A 14,861-nucleotide genomic window follows, 5' to 3' on the forward strand; every position below is an offset into this window, starting at 1 on the left:
TTTGATATTATTCATTCATTCATTCATTATCTGTAACCCTTATCCGTTTCAGGGTTGCGGTGGGTCCAGAGCCTACCTGGAATCATTGGGTACAAGGCGAGAATACACCCTGGAGGGGGCGCCAGTCCTTCACAGGGCCACACACACTTACACATTCACTCACACACTCACCAATCCACCTACCAACGTGTGTTTTTGGACTGTGGGAGGAAACCCACGGAGACACAGGGAGAACACACCACACTCCTCACAGACAGTCACCCGGAGGAAACCCACGCCGATACAGGGAGAACACACCACACTCCTCACAGACAGTCACCCGGAGGAAACCCACGCGGACACAGGGAGAACACACCACACTCCTCACAGACAGTCACCCGGAGCAGGAATCAAACCCCCAACCTCCAGGTCCCTGGAGCTGTGACTGCGACACTACCTGCTGCACCACCGTGCACCCCCCCCCCCCTCTCTGATATTAGTTATATAAAGTTACAGAAATGGAAGTTTTCTAATTAATATATATATATATATATATATATATATATATATATATATATTTTTTTTTTTTTAAATTAATTAATTTAAACATCTGAGATGAGGTATTGATCTAAACTGTTCTAGTTTAATGTATAAGATTTACTGCTATTTAACACCATTTTATCACAGTTTAAAAGGCTAACAAGCACATGGTGTGATTCTCCAGTGATTGTGGACAGTAAATGTATTTTTGCTGAAGCTATCACAACCCCAGGTTCCTGTCAGTGCCACTAAAAAAATCAGAGCCTGTAGGTTATTGTATGGTGAACTATTTCACATCTAAGTCCAGTGTTGGAATAATCCAAATAATATGAAAAATCAGAGGAATCGATTTATAAAGCAACACTATGTAATATTTTTACCTTAAAATTACAGCTTCAAAATGTTGATGCTTCACTGTCGTGTAAAAGAGAGAACAGAGACTCTGTTGTTGCTAATCCAGACTCAGCACTGCAGAAACTGAACTATGTAACTTTAGGAGAAGGGTAGGAAACCAACCCAAACCTCCCTTTATTTATTTCAGGACAGTGCTGTAAAAGTGAGTTACACTCTGCAGCTGTAGAGGGAGCCCAGGCGCAAAATTACAGAACCTTACCAAGTGTTTCTTTAAAGATTCAGTTTATGGACAAAAGATTAAACTCGTATTCAATTAACTGTATTCACATACGTCTGTAGAAGTCTTGCGAATCTTAGCATGTTCTCCCTTTTCTAAACACAGAGGCCAAAATGTTTATTATGAAATATTTTTTCTACATTGACTCTTTAGGGGCTCCGTATCTAACAACTAAAACAACCTTGAAATACAGAACTAGAGCAGCATTAGAACTGTCTCTATATCAGTGAATCTGAATACAGATGCTCTGTGAATGTTAAGGGGACATTTTCAAATGATGAATACTGGCCAGATAGCAGAATTATTCTTTCCTTGGGCTGGCCCTCCACCCACATTTTGATGGCTTTCTCAGCATGTGGAATGACACACGTGAACTGACCCCCCTCCCGCTGCCCCGAGGGCCACATTTCACGCAGGATTCATTTCACTTGTGGTTCCAATAAACCCTACCACAACCAGCACATGTCTTTACTGGAAGTGGGTCTAATCTGATTTGAGATGTTATCACTGCAGCCATTGCATAAGTCCATAGAGTAAAGCAGTAGCCTACTAATGTGGAGGGCCAAACCTGCCAAAATTAAAAATAAATAAACTAATGAATAAAAGTGGATTCAAGTATGAAAAAATGAATATAAAGACAAAAAATAAATTAATACTGAAATTAAAAATGACTTTATATGGGACATAAAACAAATAAATAAATAAGTATGGGTGTGTATAGTGTAATTTATTATTTGAATATTAATGCATATATTTTTTTAATTTGTGCGTATATTTATTACTCAATATATTTATTTCAATACTATTTTTATTCATTTCTATATGAATTTATTTATTTAGTATTTAAATTTAACTTTTGTGTCCCGCAGCTCCATTTCTGGGAGCAGAAAAACCACAGAGAGGGCTGTCCGTCCCGCACACGGTCAACCCCTGTGTTGCTTCGAGTTGTGCTACCGCCAAATACCGCTGATGGAGCAAGACATATTTAGAGTTGATCTACAGCATCGGGCAACAATCAACCAATAGGAATGTTTAGTCTCTGTGACATCGGCGTTGGACAGCCCACTTATTATCATATAAGAGCAAGGAAAAACAGAAATAAATAATTGGGAAATAAATTAATGCAAAAAAAATGAATAGGAATAGAAATAAATAAAATAGTACACAAAAAATTCATTCATATCTCTAACTGCTTATCCAGTTCAGGGTCGCGGTGGATCCAGTCACAATTTCACTCACACACTCACACCTACGGACACTTTTGAGTCGCCAATCCACCTACCAACGTGTGTTTTTGGACTGTGGGAGGAAACCCACGCAGACACAGAGAGAACACACCACACTCCTCAAAGACAGTCACCCAGAGGAAACCCACGCAGACACAGGGAGAACACAGCACACTCCTCACAGACAGTCACCCGGAGGAAACCCACGCAGACACAGGGAGAACACAGCACACTCCTCACAGACAGTCACCCGGAGGAAACCCACACGGACACAGGGAGAACACACCACACTCCTCACAGACAGTCACCCGGAGGAAACCCACACGGACACAGGGAGAACACACCACACTCCTCACAGACAGTCACCCGGAGGTGACTGTCTAATTAATTAATTTTATTAATATAAATAACTAAATTATCCACGTCTACTTTTTAATAACGTGTTAATACTCTTCGGTTCCTCTTAAATAACGGTATAAATCCCTTTTTAAACTCTTTTTATTAACCCTCACGTGCACGAGCTGGAATTCGAGAGCGCCGTTCCCAGAGAAGCGCGTTCACGTCATTTTCCCGTTAACACTAAAAGAACTAACAGTGGAGGTTTGTACTGAAGACCCTCCGGGAAAGGTCTGGACCCTCTGCTCCACACAGACCCACTGTGTGACCGAGAAGTAAAGGTGAAGGAGAGTTTAAAGAGTCTCTGTGTTTTACCCCCCACCCTCAGATCTGTCACACGGGAAGAGAGAGGTACGGTGGCCCAGAGGCACAACACACAGCAGGTTTTGGGAAGGAAGCAACAGAGAAGAAATTCATAACGTTAAGGGGGTGTATTGACGAAGACCACATATGATTGCTGTCCAGTTAAAAACATGTATCTCCCAAAATAGTAACTTTATGGGAGTGAATGTAAAAACATATTATTCCAAGTCATTTTTGAGCAGTTCTAATGGTTCATTCATCATGAAATTTACACATGATGTGTATTCTAAATTAAAAATATTCAAAATGGAGATACATGTTTTTAAATGGACAGTGACAATATCAAATGTAGAACTGCAACCTTTTACAGAGTACATGAAATTTTAAGAGAAGGCAAAAAACAATAATGGAGAATGTAAATAAAGAGAATAAAAACAAGTAAACATCCCTACCCAGTAAACAATTAGCTGTTGATTCAACGTTGAAATAACGTAATGACTGCCGTCTAATCAACGTTCTCTTAAGGTTGAAAATGAAAGTTGAAAAGACGTCCAAACACAGACATTGAAAAGACGACTATTAGACGTATTTTGGACGTTCATTGACGTTATTAATTGGTCCCGAAATAAATTACTTGTATAAAACGCGTTTTGGACGTCCACTGACGTTATCGATCGGTCACCACTTAACTAACTTATTAAGATGGATTTTGGACGTCCATTGACGTTTAAAATATGTCCTTGACGGACAGACTACTTTTAGACCTATTTTGAACGTCCAGGGACGTTCCTTGTTCACTGGGTATATTCATTTAATAAACCACTAAGAACTCATCTCTGCTCATGAAATGGTATATTTTTATAATAATAATTATAATAATAATAATAACGACAGTTACAGACATGGCTGAAAATGCTGGAAATTTTTCCAGAGTTTTTTCAAGTTTTTCTCAAAGACAGTGATTGCAATTAGACATGTTTTGTTATACACACGTTTATTTTTGTGTGTATTGGAACAACACAAAAAACATAGAAGGGAAAAAAATCCAAAATTGATATGATTTCACACAAAACTCCAAAAATTGGCCAGACAAAATTATTGGCACCGTCAACTTAATATTCGTTCGTACGAATTTGGAAAAATAACTGAAATCATTCGCTTCCTAAAACCATCAACACGCTTCTTACACGTCTGAACTGGAATTCTGGAGCACCCTTCTTTGGCAAACTTCTTCAGGTCTCCCATATTTTAAGGGTGTCTTCTCCAAACAGCAATTATAAGATCTCTCCACAGGTGTTCAATGGGATTTAGATCTGGACCATGTCCGCCACTGTGAAAAAGTCACCATAAATCCCCACAAAGTTCAAACAAAGCCCTGACAAATTTCTAACTCCATCTGCTGCCGGTCTTGCTGCTAGTAGGTCTGCCCCGAATAACAGTTTTAGGTTTTGGAGCTTTGGTCAGATAAACCTTGGTGGTCCTTTCTTGTTCCTGCCTCAGTAGCTCTCTCACGTGCTAGAGGATCTTTAAGATAGATCTTCTCTGCCTACGTTGGCAGAAACTGTCCCCGTACATACAGGAAACTTCAGAAACCCTGGATGTCTGATCCACCTGTGGGACTCTGCGCCTTTAAAAATGCAGTGTACTCAACAAATACTCAGCCATGGGGTCGACTGCTTATTTCACTCATGACGCAACTTCTAGCAAAAACAACACAACACTCATGTTAACAGGGTTCAACACTTGGTTTTCACCAAAATGGGGTCCCAGACACAAGAGCCACTGAACCATGCACTGGTTTGCCAAGCTGACCAGTCCTGCACTAGTGAGGATAGGACCAACTCAGTTAGCATAATTACCCCATGTTCCGGCCACTTAATTTACAATATTGGAAATCTTAGCTAACTGTAATAAATAGAAGTACTTTACTCACTCAAATCAACATTTTTCAGGACTCATATATGTGTAGATTAATGTCCAAGACTTGCTTGACTTTGAAAGAAAATAAGTTTTTAGATAAAAAACACTTTTGTTTAAGTAGGTGCCAATACTGCTAAGATTACTAGCGCCCCCTAACTTCGGCCACCTCCCCTGCTTGTGACAGTCAAACGAGACAGTTACTACCACATTCAGTGGTTTTGAGAGGTTCACATTGAGATTACGCTTGTCCTGTGTTGGTATCCGTACTCTACATGTAAGGATTACAGTGGTGGTAGATTTTCCCCTCAGAGAAAAGGAAGCTAACCGCTAAGCTAACTCTTACACTGAGGGAAATATCTGTCACGAAATGGAAATGTGTTGTGTTCCACATGCAGTTTTGCACACAAAGAATTACAACACTGTTAGAGATACTTAAATATTGTTTAGATATGTGATTTCTTGCAAGACTGATGTTTAAATGCCCTACTAAGGCTTGATCTTACGTTTTATTGTTTTACCCAATGCGATTGGCGAAGAGAGAGAGCGGAATTGCACCATATACGGCAGTGGCTGGAGTTAGGGGAAAGACTGATAACCTACATACACAGAAATACATACATACAAATATAAAGAAAGAAATTTGGAAATACAGAAATGCATTACTGTGGACATAAATGTAGAAATGTGTAAATGTAGTAATCAATTCAAAACCTCTAATACATTATTTCATGAGCAAAATGTATGCATTTATATATTAGAATATTTATTTGTGTATTTAATTACACACACACTATATATATATATAAAGTTTTTTTTTCCATTTTGAGAGCTCTGGTCATCCACAGTTAAACAGCATGGATCTCAGCAGTGATTTGTGTTCTCCTTTTATGTCGTTCACTTCCCTTAATATTTTATATTACCGCTGGGGGCCTCCGTATCGATGGCAGCCGCAGCTCCGCTTACTTCTCCATGTTTACTTCACCCTTTACACGAACGCTAGCTGTCAACATGAGCAAAGGTTTTCCACGCCTTCCTCCTCCACCTCCTCCTCTTCCCTCCGACTACAAACAACTTCCCGAGCGCCCAGTTTCGCTTCTGCCGAGGAGCTGAAGGGTGAGGGAGGTTTTGGAGAGGCTTCGGTTTGGGTGTTGTGTCTAGAGGAGTGTGGGGCAGCTCTGAGGTTCAGTGGAGACTCGGGGAGACGCTGAAGCCTTAAAATGTGAAAGCAGAGCTTCTCTTTGGTGTTAAACTTCCATTAACGCTGTCCACGGGACACATCCTGAGTCACTGGCCGCGGATTGGCTTCTAGGCTTAGGTCAGCGGACTGGGGAAATCAATACGAGCGACTCTGCTGACGACTGACCGCACTCAGAGTGACCTCTGTGAGTTTTTATTTTCCCCTTATGTGTGTTTCTGCACCTACAGGCTGCGTAGTTTGGGTTTATATTAACCTTTCTGTCATAAAGCCTGGGAAATGTTTTGCCATTTTCATAAATTAATAACACATACTGTGGGTCATTTATTGATGTCCCACACGGGTCATTTCAGGCTTTCAGTGTTTACAAAGAGATGATATAAACTTTTCAACAGAGCGTGGACTGAATAAATGTCAAATCTTATAATACTTTCACAAATACTCCCATATTTATACCACCTTACATTAACACTTACAACATGACCTTATACCAAGCTGTTTTTGAAGCCAAAACCAAACAAATTTAAATTAAAACAGAGTCAAAATGTGGGAAACCTAACCCAGGAGTCTCAGAAACTAATGCAATAGCAAAATGTTCATGTTTCCTCATTTCCCTACCCATAGCTTATGTATTTTGAAATGGAATATCTATGTTAAATTTACACATACTGTGATCATATGTAAAATTTTACAGATTGTATTATGAAATATGTCAGTAATATTTACAAAATATCATGTACAGTTGTTTTTATTCTTAAAACCTAAACACCCAAAAGTGCCTGTAGTTGCAGAAACTCCCCTACATGTGTAAAACTGTGACACGAACATGATTGGCTCTCCAGACCTGTTGGCCTTCACCACTGAGACAGACGACTTCCGAGAACCACCCCCAGACCCACTTGCCCTTCCGGAGGAGCTGTCGGTCCCGCCGTGTCCCCTCTGGAGCGACTCTTCTCCGTGGTCCCAGACGTCCACTGTCAAATTCGATAAAGACTTTATTCTTATAGCAGAGTTTTCGGAGCAGGTCGGCCCCCAGCCGTTACTCACAATCCCAGATACAAACAAGGCATGTGGTTCCTTTGACCTCAACCATTTCTCCCTCAGGATAATGTCAGTGGACTATCAGACCTCTTTGACAGGCCCTGGTGCTCCCTGCTATCCAAAGCTGAACTTTGTAGAGGACTCAAAAGTGGTCTTGGGGGATTCGAGAGAAGGCACCTATGCTTATGTGCACCACCTGACTTTGTATGATCTGGAGGCTCGTGGGTTTGTGCGGCCGTTCTGCATGGCCTATGTGTCGTCTCAGGAGGACAAAATTATGCGCTACTTCTCTCAACTGTCTGCCGAGTTCTCCAAGGCGTCGGAGTGCTTGAAGACAGGAAACAGGAAGAACTTTGCCAATGAACTGGACAAAAAACTGGGAGACTTGGAATACACAAGGTTAGTGTTGCTGAGAGAGATTCGGAGGGAGAAGCTAAACACTTTACACAGTAGTGAAGCCAATGGATGTGAGGGAGGGTTAATGAACGGTGGAGCAGCATGGGACATAAAAAATAACGAAAAAGGGAATGGTAACTTATTTCAGGCCACAGAGGAAGAGAAATCGAAACAGAAAGACGCATGTGGGTTGTCAGTTGAGGGAGAAGTAGACACAAACTGTATCTCAGGTCACGAAAAAGAGAACAGATCAGATGGAGGCTCAAATGTGCAGAGAAATGGAGTGGAGGAAGGAGGAAACCTCAGAGTAGAAAGAGAGGAACGGCTGAAGCAGACAGAGGAAGATCAGATTGCAAGGTTACGATGGCCTGATAAAGTGGCAGAACTGGCGAGTGTCGAGAAAGCCATCAAAGATCATAGAAGTCTTTTGAAGCAAGTCACCTCCTATCCAACCAGAAAGCTCAGAGGTCCAGAGTTTTTTCCATATGAGCCCGAAGATTGCCCTCACACTCTGGAGCCTGATCTAGACCCTGACACACTCCAATCCCAAATCCCAGAGCCAGGGCTGGACTGCTGCACTATCACATATTCATTTTCCCATTCTCCAAAGCTGATCAGGGCAAGCTCATCCCGGCAGTTTGACAAGCGTCTGAAGAATCTGGAGGAGCTGTGCGATGAATACTTCCTCCAGCAGGCAAGAAAACAGCTCCGCTTCACCGAGAGGGCTTTCCGCGGAGATAGCAGCTACCTCTTCACACGGCAGCTCACGCAAAACTTGCTCCGACATCTCAAATCGACAAATTTCCTGTTTGAGGATCCCAGCGACTTGGCTGCAGAGAGAGAGCAGGCGTTTGACAGGGTGGAGGTTCAGCCTTCGAGGCTCCAACCGGTTTCTCCGCTGCAGTGTGAACCTGTAAGTCTGGAGTCGTACACCTCCTGTGTGGAAATGGTGCCAATCAAGCTTGAGGTCAGTGTGAAGGTACGGTGTCAAGTCGAGTCTAACTCGGTTCCAACCTCGCCGTGCTGTGAAGATCTGCCATTGGCATCAAGAGATTGTGTCTGTGAGGACAAGGACACAGTCCCCGTGCAGATGAAGGACAGCATAAGCAGTGGGGAGAGTATTGAGGTGCTGGGCACTGAGAAGTCCTTCAGGACCCAGGGAATTCAGGGATCTCAGGGCACTCCCCTTTCTGTGGAAAATTTGCAACAGAGACCCATTTCGTTCCCTGAACCTTTGATAGATGTTCGGAAACGGAGGGTTGCCACCCAGAGAGCGAATAGTGAGGACAGCATTGAGGTTCTCAGCACCACAGACTCCATCATACCAGATGATCTCCGGGCATCTTACCCTTCTGCCATCCACGAGGAAACCTCAGAATGTGAGGGAGAGGAGAAAAACGGGACTTCAAGTCAAGAAGACAAAGGCATGGAGGGATATTTGTGCAACTTTGGACAAGACGGACAAGAGAACCAGCAAGACTTTCAGATTGTCCCAGGTACGCCGGATACCCCCACTATAGTTTTAACCCAGTCTAACCCCTGTGACAACTTTGCCCTCAGTAAGGTCAACAATTTGGACTCTCATACTTTGGCAGGCCATGATGGGGGGACTGTTCAAGAAGGACCTTTACAGCTTATACAAGATGACTTGTCAGACTGCACCAGCCACCTCAGCTTCGCCTCCACAGCCTCAGAATTCAGCCTCTCTTTGAATCCCAATGGGGAGACGAGTTTGAGTGGAATTCGACGAAAGCGAGCCAAGTTAGGACGGGCCGCGCTGCGTTTTCTGCGTCAGTTTCCGTTCGCGGTTCATGCAGTGTACAGTCTGCTCAGCGGGCGAACTCTGGTGGTGCTCGGCAGCGAGGAAACGGTAGTTAGGCGTTTGGTTACAGCATTGACCATCTATACCCCACATGTGGGCAAATACAGAGAGAGCATCCAACCCTGGACATCAGAGCCTCTGCAGATCACTGACCTGCTATCCTGGAAACTCATCGGCTTCAACAGGTACGGCTTTAAGACAACGCACCTGTAGTATAAATATTTATAATGTTGTATTAACCAGGGATTGCAGGCATTAAAGTAACACTAGGTAAGATTTGGTATTTTTGCTCCTGGGCTCCCCCTCTGCAGTAGTACTCCTCCAAAAAATTCATAATGAAACATATGAAACATAGGCTTGCCAGTCAGCTGTGTACATTTTCAGTGCCTATGTTTTTATTTAATCATTTTATAAAGCCAGACAAGAAACCAATGCCTTAAATCACTGCTTTAAACACACACAGCTTTGCATGAGTTCAATTCAATACTTTCTATAATTGATATGTTTTATTCAGGTTTGCTACACTCTCTAGAAGCACCAAGCTGTAACTTGAGCACCCAACACATCATTTATCAGAACTGTACATCATGAGCATGATGTAAACAGCTGGCTGTTATGCAAATCCATTGTAGCGACTGAGAACGTGTATCCCTGCCTCTAACATGTATCCTAACATGCTTTTCTAGGATGGCACCTCCAGGATCACCCAGCACTCCTCCCTGCTTGGTCCGCTATAGCCGTTACCTCAGCGTGCTGGACGTGGACCAGAGGACTTTGCGCTGTCCGGCGTACAGAGGCTCTCTGATTTGTCCACTGGTGGAGCCAAGGACCCAGATTGTGCATGGCACCACCTACTACCTTTTGGCACAAAGTGTAATCAGTAAGCTTGTCTCCAGGGCATTCCTGCTCACCTTCTGTCACAGCCTCCACGAAAGCAGCAGCAGCCTGAGTGAGAGGGCAAAGGTGCAGAGCTGCTATAGTGACCTCCATGAAGACGATATGAAGATACTGGGTTTCCTCTCAGAGCTCATTACGCTGAATCTCACAGATACTACTCCCAGGGTCCTCCGCTTCAACTACACGGGCAGCACACTGTTCAAACTCTGAGCTGTACGTCTTTGGTTTGGATTTACTGCTGATCCAGACATACACAAACGAAAAAGGAACGCAGGGGCTGCATCCTTGTTGTGTATTACACACAGTATAAACTATACCTTATATACACTTGTGTTCAGCAGACTATTATACACAATATTTGCATACAGTGCCATTTCATACCCACAGGATGTGCTGAGCTGTTGCTATGACAACACACGTCACACCAAGCTGCATCTGTAGCACTTTTTTTTTTCCTTCAAATTCTAAAACTTAAATATCTCCACCTACACAGGGTAGTGCAGACTGTAGGTCAAAAAATAACAGTCTCTGCACTAAAATACTGTCAGATAATAAAACCATTTGTATATAAGCCTCACATCCCTCTAATATTTAGTACACAGTCTAAGAGTTTATTAGGGAATAGGGCAGGATTTTGGACAAAGCCAACATTTTCCATACTTGAAAATGTCCTTCCCATTCTATTTCCCATTGGCTTGTGGGATAATCGTATCCATCATTATCATACTCAGAAATCAACGGGTTCTAAGTATGCACTGTGTATTTATTAGTATGCTAAACTTTGACAGTTGTAACAACACTGCATACTACTTAGAATTAGTATTAAGTGTGCGATTGGGCTGCAGCAACACTCTCCATTCTTTTCATCTCTGAAGTATGTTGAGTTAGAATTGAAAATTGCACTGCCACATACACTAAATGACCCCCTTTCATATATAACCTCTAGTCTTCCTTTAAACAGGTGCTAGCACATAGCTGTAGGTATGATTGTATACAGCCTTAATGAGGTCAGGTATGATTGGGTGATTAGTTCCGGATCACAGATGTCATTGCAGCTCATCCCAAAGGTATTTCAGATCCACAAGCCAATACTTGGCATTGAGAATGATGATCTTGGGATCATCTCATGCGACTGATATGGCTTTTTACTGGAGACATGCAAGATGTACAGGGGTTGGACCATGAAAGTGAAACACCTGGTTTTAGACCACAGTAATTTATTAGTACGGTGTAGGGCCTCCTTTTGCAGCCGATACAGCGTCAGTTCGTCTTGGGAATGACATACACAAGTCCTGCACAGTGGTCAGAGGGATTTGAAGCCATTCTTCTTGCAGGATAGTGGCCAGGTCTCTACCTGATGCTGGTGGAGGAAAACGTTTCCTGACTCCTCCAAAACACCCCAAAGTGGCTCAATAATATTTAGATCTGGTGACTGTGCAGGCCATGGGAGATGTTCAACTTCACTTTCATGTTCATCAAACCAGTCTTTCACCAGTCTCGCTGTGTGTATTGGTGCATTGTCGTCCTGATACACGGCACCGCCTTCAGGACACAATGTTTGAACCATTGGATGCACATGGTCTTACTGGTGCAATGTGGAGTTAATGAAGATCGGCCACCAGGCTGCTCCAATTTAGCCATGACACCACCCACACTACAATGACAGGTGTTTCAGTTTCATTGTCCAACCCCTGTATAGCCGATCTCATTAATTAGGCGTTTATAAACCTTTGAGACATTATAGCGTATCAGGGATGTAAAAAAAAGATCAATAACACACATAAAAAGTGGCCCAAATTGAAATCAAAATGATAAATATACCACAAATGTTTCACTGCTAATTTAGTTCTAGTTTTCCATTAAAACAATGCAACCCGTTCAGTGCTAATGAGCAAGGCTCACTGTACAAAGGACAAAAGCAATAATTTGAATAATCCCCAAGGTCTACATTTCCTTCTGATTATTTTATGTCGATCCACATGTGCTCCTTGTAGAACGTGCAGGGGCAAAACTGGCTTAGCACTTAGAGCCGTGTGGGAATGTTGGCAGGACATTTCTTGGACAGTCTTGGATAGACTAACTTGGTCAATGTGAAATCCTTCTCCAAGTGCGCTTTAAATGCTCAACATGCTGCTTTCACCTTATGAGAAAATTATTGGATATTAAGTCCATAATAACGTGGATTATCATCATTACGGTCCTACGGTGCACTGTGTGGATAAGCCAATGGACAAATGAGCTGCTTAATCAAAACAATGGCATTACTCAGGGTTTGTTGAACACTACTGAATAATCAAAGGGGAATTCCACTGATATCATAGATTTCCTGCATGTATTCAGTCACTGCGATGTGCAAATGGGGATAAAAAAATAAGCATGTCACTTACTACCTTTAAAGGCTAAGCAGCAGCGATATGAAAGTGTCAAACAAATAAATACAGTGGAGTTTGAGTTCCTAACTTGTGTTTATTGATAGTCAGAAAACATGTTATTTCTCACTAACTCAAGGAATAAGGTTTAAGAGACCGTTGGTCCCCCCCCATGTGATAAATCTGGGGATTAAACACTTCAGATGTCTGGTTAATATCACCGTCTGCTCTACAACAGAGCATTTACAGTCATTTCAAGCAATCTATTACTGATTCTGTTAAAGTAGAACTAGGTAGTGTTAGGTTTTATTGTGCCAGGGCTCCCCCTACAGTTGCAGTTACAACACGGTTGAGAGCAATGGTGGGGGTGGGGCTATAATGGTAGTTTTCTAGCTGCCTCTGATCATTTTGAAGCTGTAATTTTAATGCAGAAATACTACCTAGTGTTACTTTAAATATTCAAAGAGCAGTGTACTTCCCCTTTGAAATGTAACATTTCAATAGACGTAAAATTAGCCTGAATCACTTGGTATTTTTCTTGCAGCTCTCATACATAGTTGAGTACACAAGCTTTTTATCCACAATGAAAATGCAAGCACAAAACATGCATGAGGCTGCTTTAGGTGAGTTTTTGAAACATTTCCAAATTCAGAGAACTGCTATATGAATGGGTGCTGCTGTACGGTTAAAGATATTTCAAGTACGGTTCAACGTGGCTGAGATATCCACTCAATTAGTGCCTTGGAGTTGTGCTTGAACACACTGGTGTAAACACATGGAGGTCACTGTCCAACACGTGAATACAAATGTGAGAAACTGGTGTTTTGAAATGTATGGTAACAACTGATGTGTTTTTGTTTGTTTTTAATATCAGGTAATATATGCAATAAAGAGATAAATACCTGAAAGAGGCGTCTGTTGAGTCCCTTCTATGGGAAAGGGTCCCAGTGAAGAAAGTCTTACTGCTGGAAGTTGGGATGATATTTTTCCAAGTATCTCAGCAGGGGGCAGTGTTTCTTTATCTGATCACACATTGGGCTTTGAATTAAACGTGTTCCGTCTTTTACAAAGCGACAACACGTGTGTATTCGCTTCCCTCTGGTGTTTTGGAGTTTCCCTAGGCCTTATGCGGTAAAGGGAAGATACAGTGTAAATGTGACTCTGAAAAACGGTAAGAACATATAGCTTTCAGCTTTGAGAGAGAGAGGAGAAACATCAAGCTCAAAATCTACTCTGATATAAACCAATATAATCTGATATATTAGTAAAACCCTGTCTTTTTCACTGTGAGAAGAAAAAACTAATCTCTGTCTGAAAGAATGTGGAGCTGTGGAGGGGTCGTTACTGAGAACGGGCATCTACTCAAAAGAAGAAACATACTTACAGCACCTTAGCTGGTTTTTTGGGACATGGAGTAAGGCTTTATAGACTCATGAATATATTGTTTTAATTGATATTAAGAGGACCAAGAAAAGCAGAACCTTCTGTGTGGAACAAATACTCCCTACTAAAGATAGGGTGACCACATCTGAGATGGTGAAAGAGAGGACACATGCCTTGGGGGGGGTTGTGGTGATGAGCTCTTGCCCCTCGCTGCCGTTGTGTGCTTAGCTTAACCTGTGTGTGCTTTTAGGTCCTTTACACCTTTATTTGCTACACAAAACATGTGAATTTCTTTTTTAATTCATCTCAGAACTTACATTTACGTTTCGGCATAGCTGCTCGAGATGAGGGTAGGTACATAAGCTTTGCCTGACGTAAACAAGGACTACTGACGTGCAGACTGACCTATTAAATGTTTACAGAGAAGGTTATCGACCAATCACGGTAGCTCTACAGTCAGACGCCCCCTTCTCACTCAAGCGAACCAATCAGAGTAGGGGGGCGGGACTAGTTTGTGAACGAAACGCTTCTCAAAGTTCTATGTAAGCTCTAGCAAAACAAAATTCCGCCCGGTCATTTTTCTAAGTCTAAAAAAGAGGACATGTCCGAGTAAAAGAGGACGTCTGGTCACCCTACCTAAAGACAATAGAAATTGAGCGAGGATTTTTGCTCCTGATGTTGGAAAATGAATGGCTATCTTTGACCTGAAACTAATTAAATGGAAGGATGGTGTCTGATATTTGGATAATGATGGATACTTAAG

The 14,861-nt window shown here is 42.2% G+C and overlaps 1 protein-coding gene across 1 annotated transcript; it reads left to right on the forward strand.

The window, feature by feature from the left end:
• Positions 1–6,625: 6,625 nt before the first annotated feature.
• On the forward strand, positions 6,626–13,594 carry smcr8b (Smith-Magenis syndrome chromosome region, candidate 8b). Its single transcript, XM_066661651.1, has 2 exons — positions 6,626–9,634; positions 10,136–13,594. Exons 1-2 carry the CDS (start codon positions 7,017–7,019, stop codon positions 10,554–10,556), a joined length of 3,039 nt encoding a protein of 1,012 aa, XP_066517748.1. The 5' UTR covers positions 6,626–7,016; the 3' UTR covers positions 10,557–13,594.
• Positions 13,595–14,861: the final 1,267 nt, after the last annotated feature.

Source organism: Hoplias malabaricus, chromosome 2, assembly GCF_029633855.1.
Source record: "Hoplias malabaricus isolate fHopMal1 chromosome 2, fHopMal1.hap1, whole genome shotgun sequence".
Lineage (NCBI taxonomy): Eukaryota > Metazoa > Chordata > Actinopteri > Characiformes > Erythrinidae > Hoplias > Hoplias malabaricus.